This window comes from Cebus imitator, unplaced genomic scaffold (assembly GCF_001604975.1).
Source record: "Cebus imitator isolate Cc_AM_T3 unplaced genomic scaffold, Cebus_imitator-1.0 Scaffold39, whole genome shotgun sequence".
NCBI classification, from domain to species: Eukaryota; Metazoa; Chordata; class Mammalia; order Primates; family Cebidae; genus Cebus; species Cebus imitator.
This window is the reverse complement of record NW_016107354.1, coordinates 7,928,293-7,935,200: the sequence shown is the minus strand read 5'-3', so window position 1 is coordinate 7,935,200 and position 6,908 is coordinate 7,928,293. Positions and strand designations below refer to the sequence as shown.

The following is a 6,908-nucleotide window of genomic DNA, read 5'->3' as shown; positions in this document are numbered from 1 at the left end:
GTAAACATATTTCATTATTGTACTGGCTTTTGTGATGTTTGTGGTACTTGTCAATTATTTAAAATGGTAATTCGTTGTGATTTCTTTTTTCCCATTCCAAATAATATTTTTATTTTAACTAACGTAATATTTGTAAACTTATTCTGTTTTACCTTAAAGAGGGTTCCCCAAATGTCATAACTTAGTCTCTACAAAACCTGGATCTACCCCTGCATATAAGGTGAAAAACATGTTTATAGTTATCTGATCATAGGAGTCAATTGCATTTTATATATTAACACAGATTATTTTTTGCCCAATTTTAATAGACTTTTAAATTTCCAGAAATACAATTACTGAGTCAGCTGGAACTTTGTTTTGGTAGAAATTTAATAATTAAATGTTCAAGATTTTGAAAAGGCACATCTGTGATGGTACTACCCTATATCATTTTGCCTTTATAATGGTTGGGTTTACAGTGATTCTAGGTACGAAAGTTGATTATACAACTTGGGCCATTTTGGTCATGCCCAACTAAAACAGGGTCGAAAGGCCAGGGGGAAAAAAGCACTTGGAGCACATGGCACTGCTCCAAAAAAGTAACTTTCTGCAAGCCTGGCTGCTGAAACTGCCTCTTGTAAAATGGAGACCAGTTTTATCTAACAGCTGCAGAAACAACCTACTGTGACTCTCAGACTAATTTTACCTGCTGCCAGCTCTCACCAATCCTAGCTTGCAAGTTCACCCAAACCTTACTGTGGAAAGTAGAAAAGATCCTTTTTAAAGTTTCCCTTCTTGTTAAAGAATAGGTGTGCTAATAACTTTGTTAAGCCCTATCCTATGTAGCTGTTAAATATGCCATGCTTACAGGCACGTAGTACACTCTATGTCCTTGTACTTTAACCAAGATATCTGTGCTGTACGTGCTCACAGGCATGTCCTAGCTTTCCATTGCTTTCACCTGTTTAGAAAAGTTTTAAGTTGTTAGCCAATCATGTTTTAGTTTAGGTTGTGAGGTCTGGCTCCAGCCAATGGAGATCAGACACAGCAGTAAGGACAACCCCAAATGCTTAAGGGCTAAATTTGTGTGTGTTCCTTTATTCATTACACTCTTGGGACACGACGACTACAGGAGTACACTTCTTGCAGTCCAGGAAGTAAAAATTGTGTTGCTGAAAAATCCCTTGTCTCAGTTCTAATTTTTCTTTGTGGCACCAAGCATCTATTTCCAACACTTACTAAAGCCAATAAAATTTATTTCAAAACAACATGTAACATTTATCTTTTTTTGTAAAACCCCAATCTTTTCTTTGCTCCTCAGATATATAGAAGATGACCACCTGTCTCATCTGTGTGTATGCCCTGAATGGCAATTCTTACTTACTGAATAAAATGCTTTAAATTTAGAAATTAATCTCTATGTTTTATTTGACTTTGACATAAGTGTCACAGTGATTCTAGGCAAACATTGGACACTTCATTATGTTTTCTAATATAGTTGTGACTGAGTGTTTAAAATATTCAAATACACATTATTTTATTTTAAATAATTTCATGTCTCCATTCCTGTTTGGACATTATATTGATATTTTTGAAATTTCATATGGAAGTAGGTTATATCATCTATAAATTTCATTTCATTAAATCAAAGTGGGTGTTGTAATAAATCAATTCCATCATAATATGTTTACGATTCTCGCAAAGAAAATAATGCACTCATTTAAAGAGTTTTTTATTTACTTGTGCATGGGTGCCTAAAATACATATTTCTATTTCAAGATGATACTGAAAAATTATTCTAAGAAAACAGCAACAAAAATATAATTCTGCAATTATGAAAGTGCTAAACTGAAATCCGTAATTAAGGTTTTCTCATTTTTACAATTGTGGTTCTTTAATCAATACTTATACTATACAGCTCTGTAGTAAGCTTTTTAGATTTGGTTTAAACACATGCACACAATACTGTCAGTTGTGGGAGGCTTTACAAGTTACATTTCAAGTACTTTTTTGAAAGAGTTCTAAAAGAGCCAGCCAGTCCACAAGACAGACAGAAAAAAGTTAAGTGAGGTAAATTGGACTCAGTATTCAAAGCATGCAAGATCCTGCAGCAAACTGGGAGTACTTCAGGATTGGTATGCTATCTTCCTTAGTATTAATTTCATCTTAACAGTTTAAGAAGTTGGACATCTTAACACCATCAAGTGCATTTAGATGATGTGTTTCTTGTGCGTTAATTTGACTCCCCTGAATGATCTAGTTAGTGAATTAGTCATTAATAATTTGGTCACCAGGCAAATGAAGCCTACACGAAAGGAAACGAATATTCAGAACACCGTGTTATCATCTGAACCTACTCAAATAATTTATTTTCAACATAAACATGTAACTTCAATAATGAGATGGATAACTAAAGCAAGTGACTCCAACAAGACAAAAACAACATCTCTTCTTCTAAGGTTTAGGTTTTGCATAGAAATCCAGATACATGGAATAGCCCATACCAACAGTCATTGCTCCTATAACAAAGCTGGACTGCCACATGCATGAGATCAGCTGATGGGATATTGTTAGTATTTCCCCTGCTCTTCAATTTGTATAAACGGCTGCAATAGCAGCCATTCCAATGGGAACAAATGGTGCCTCTTTAGCTTTTCGAATCAGTTTGGATCCCTGAAATCCCTCACAAGTCATCCGGCTTCGCCCACGGATATTTTAGGAATGGCAACAGTGGCCAGAGATCAGAGGATTCTAGGAACAGAAGGCGAATGGAATAGGTCGGCTAGCTTTGAGATTCACATCTGTTCCTGAGGCTTCCTCCCTGTCCCCTACACTTCCTTCTTCAATCAGGCTAAGGGTTCCTGGAGAAATGGAACACGTGATTCAGTGAAGGTGGCAAATAATGAGTATGTTCTTGCCTGGGAACTGAATAGGATGGGGTGGGGAGAAGTAATGCTATCTTGGCTGGCTCTCAGGCTGGCCAGGCTCCCAACAGCAGGCGGCGCTGTAGGGGGAGTCGCGCCGGCTGCACCAGGCGCTCTGGCACGAGGACGCCTATCGTCTCCTCTGCAGCTTCCGACGCAGCCCTATTGCGCGGGACGCGGCCAAGTTATGGATCGCAACCCTTCGCCGCCGCCGCCCGGTCGCAACAAGGAGGAGGAGGAGGTCGCTGGGGGAGACTGCATAGGGAGCACGGTCTACAGCAAACACTGGCTGTTTGGCGTCCTCAGCGGACTCATCCAGGTGTGGAAATTCGCGCCACGCGTGGGATTTCCTCACATCCCTCAGGCACCCGGGCTCCATCTCCGGCGGCTCCTACCGCCCCGGGAGCCGCCATCCCCACGAAGACTCCTCCCCAGGCGCGCGCTGCGGGACCTCGCTCCTTGCGTTTCTCCCGCTGCTGCGGACCCCAAAACTATCTGGGGCGTCTCCAGGTCTCTCGACACAAAGGAAAGTATAATGGCAGGGATGCTGGAATTCTTGGGGTTATATTTTGCTTTTGCAAGTTCTCCAGAAATACATGATCGTGTAACTACATTGCTTGGGTTTTGCTCCCCAGCCCCACTGTCATTTCTGAACCCCAAGTCCTTAATTTATGTATGTCATGGACTATCGTTGTATTAGAGTAAATGGGGACTTTAGGGTTATACAACTTTTATATAAAGAACGCGGCTTCTGGTCAGGTGCGGTGGCTCACGCCTGTAATCCCAACACTTTGGGTGGCCGAGGCGGAAGGATCGCTTCAGCCAGGAGTTGGAGACCAGCCTGGGCAATATAGAGAGACCTGGTTTCTGCAAACTTAAAAAAAAAAAAAAAATAGCCGGTCATGATGGTGCATGCCTGTAGTTCCAGCTACTCAGGAGGCTGAGGCTGGAGGATCGCTTGAGCCTGGAGTTGGAGGCTGCAGTGAGCTATGATCCAGCTACTGCACTCCAGCCTGGGGGACAGAGTGAGACCCTGTCTCAAAAAAACACACCAAAAAATCAAAAAACACAATTTAATTACCTACTAGTTGCAGGTTACCTAATGGCTCAGAACCTCTATTTCTCTCTTAATTTCTATAAAATGGCTTATAATATTTATATTATTATATATAGGGTTATTGTGTAGGTTAAGTGAGCTTATAATGGCCATAGAGTGCTTAGCATGGTGTTTGACTTACAGGAGGCTGTCAGTAAATATGCGTTTTCTTCTCCCCGTATTTCCCTAATTGGTTTCTTTGCTTCCCATCTCTGGCCTCTCCAGTTCATTTTCTACACAGCTGCCAGAATAATCTTTAAAGACAGGGCTATTCGTGATACTGCTCTTAGTTCCTGTTGCCTAGGAGAAAAATACATATTTCTTGAAGCTTGGTATTTAGGGCTCTTGTACATTTTCCGGCCTCATCTTTCCATGATACACTTTGTTCCATCAACACTGAACTGTTCTTCCCCAACATGCTAGGCCCTTTCTTAACTCAACTTGGATTTTCCTGTGAATACTCACTTCTCTCCTTCACAAGACAAACTACTATTCTTCCTCCAAGATTTAGCTTAAGTATCACCTCCTAAGAGAAGTGTTTCACATCTTCTCCCAGGAATAGGTCATTGGTCCATCATTTTGCTACCACAACTCTTTGTCCACAATTCAGTTGAATCACTTAGCCTTTTCTAATATGACTATCCCTTTACATGCCTTTCCCCACTAAATCCTAAAAGTAAAAAAAAAAAAAAAAAAAAGTAGCTTAAAAGTAAGGTATTATATCTTACTCATCTTTATATATCCATCCCAGTGCCTAGCAACAGTATTTGTGAATGTTGAAAGAATAGATCTACCCAAGACACTAAGTTTTTAAAAGAAGATTTTTGCAAGACAAGATACTTTGCTGATAGCCTCTTTGTGACTTCTAAACGATTATGGGTTAATATTAAAGTACGTTTTCACTTAACATTAGTAGGTTCTTGGAAATTGTGACTTTAAGCAAAATGACTGATAATGAAACCAATTTTATCATAGGCTAATTGATATAAACGAGTTAAGTTCCTGTGGCACATTTCTGGACACAAGAACATCGCCAAACTTCTAAATGAGGACCCAAAACACTTCTAATATTAAACATTGAGATAAATGTGAGTTATGAATACATTGAAGAAAGATTAATAAAAACAAGATAATTATTTACCCAGTTTTGGTGAATTAGTGAGTGATGGTGGTAGTAATGATGGTGTGTTAAATGAAGGAATAAATGTTTACAAAGCAAAAATGACCACCTCTTACTACTGCACAGTCCAAAAACAATAACAAATAAGGCAGGCTTACTGAGCATTTTCCTACCATATAATTTATTGTCGTGCATCTCTACGATTATTGTCTTTTTTACAGATTTTTGTTTTATAATAATTTGTATTCATCCATTTTCCAACCCACTTGCTGTGGTTCAGGGTTGAGGGTGGCTAGAGCCTGTACCAGCAGCTCAAGGTGCAAGGCAGGAACCAGCCCTGGACAGGATGCCATCCCCTCACCGGCACACTCACATACACACACACACTCACTCTGATTGGGACCATTCAGACACACCAGTTATGCTAATGTGCAAATTTTGGGGATGTGTGAGGACACTAAAGTATCTGGAGCAGACTCATGCACACATGGGGAGAACATGCAAACTCCACACAGACGGTGGCCCTGGCCAGGAATCAAATTTTTTTCTCATCAACATTATAAGGAAATGTTATTCAATCACCTGCTGTACTTGGGTACCTGGTTAGTACTGTAGACAACTTTTATTCATGCTTTCTTTCTTTGTGTTTCTGAAGATTGTTAGCCCTGAAAACACCAAATCTAGCTCAGATGATGAGGAGCAGCAGATGGAGCTTGATGAAGAAATGGAGAATGAAATTTGCAGAGTATGGGATATGTCAATGGATGAGGTATGAGGCTGGAAACAAAACTCTGAAAAGACTGTTGAGTGAGGAGGTGGTGAGTGGATGTTTTAAAATGGTTCAGTCCTTCAGTCTCTGGGGAAAAGCCTTATTGCCTGTCTGTAATCACACCTGTATATGATATAGGGAATGAGGTCCCAGGAGCTATCAATGCTAAACTTCTGTCTTTGAGGCTGGAGGATCTGAGCTCTCATTAGATTTGGACTAAATACATAGCTCTTATGAATATATTCCTACACACATATAGGCCAGGAAAGTTCTGATATTTATCTACCTAAAGAGAACTCTGGCCATATGTTTGAGAGCAGGTTAGGAGTTAGAAGACCGCTAATATACTGTGATATTAGAAGAAAGGGACAATAAATAATTATATGTCTATAATTGCAATGTTAATAATTGTATTTTAATATCCATATTTCATTCAATAGCTCAAAAGCATTTGCATGTATAGTATTCTATTTGATCTTCACAATAACCCTGTGATATAAGTAGTATCCTTATTTTACAGCTAAGAAAGTAGAGGCCAAAAGAGATGAAATGACCTGTATAATCTCTCTTGTTTTATTACCTGGACTTTTGGAATAGCTCCCTGATTAAAATCCTTGTTTTAGTCTCTTTCACCTTCCTTCCATCCTCTACATTGCCACCCGTGTTATCTTTTTTCCAGGAATATAGACTTAATTGTACTCATTTTCTTAAAAATTGTCAATGGCTATTCATTGTTTTAGTCATTTTTTTTAAAAACAACTTTATTGAGGTATAATTAACACACAAAAAAGTACATATTATTTTGAAGTATAATTGACATTCAGAAAACTTCACATATTTAAAATATGCTGTTGATAATTTTTTTTTTTTGAGGTAGAGTCCCTCTTGCCCAGGCTGGAGTGCAATGGTGCAGTCTTGGCTCACTGCAACCTCCACCTTCAGGGCTCAAGTGATTCTCCTGCCTTAGCCTCCGGAGTAGCTGGGAGTACAGGTGTGCATCACCAATCTCGGCGAATTTTT

The 6,908-nt window shown here is 39.3% G+C and overlaps 1 protein-coding gene across 8 annotated transcripts in view; it reads left to right on the top strand.

Annotated features, from left to right (window-relative positions):
* Positions 1–3,015: 3,015 nt before the first annotated feature.
* The window catches only part of SAAL1 (serum amyloid A like 1), a 46,416-nt gene continuing 42,523 nt past the window's right edge, over positions 3,016–6,908 (top strand). For 2 of the 8 annotated variants that reach the window (XM_017525836.2, XM_037737531.1), the window contains exons 1-2: positions 3,017–3,222; positions 5,775–5,888. In XM_017525836.2, coding sequence (XP_017381325.1) covers positions 3,091–3,222; positions 5,775–5,888 — 246 coding nt within the window. In that variant the 5' untranslated portion in view covers positions 3,017–3,090. Of the gene's footprint in view, positions 3,223–5,774; positions 5,889–6,908 lie in introns of all 8 variants that reach the window. The other 6 variants (XM_037737532.1, XM_017525841.2, XM_017525842.2 and 3 more) reach the window with 4 other exon arrangements.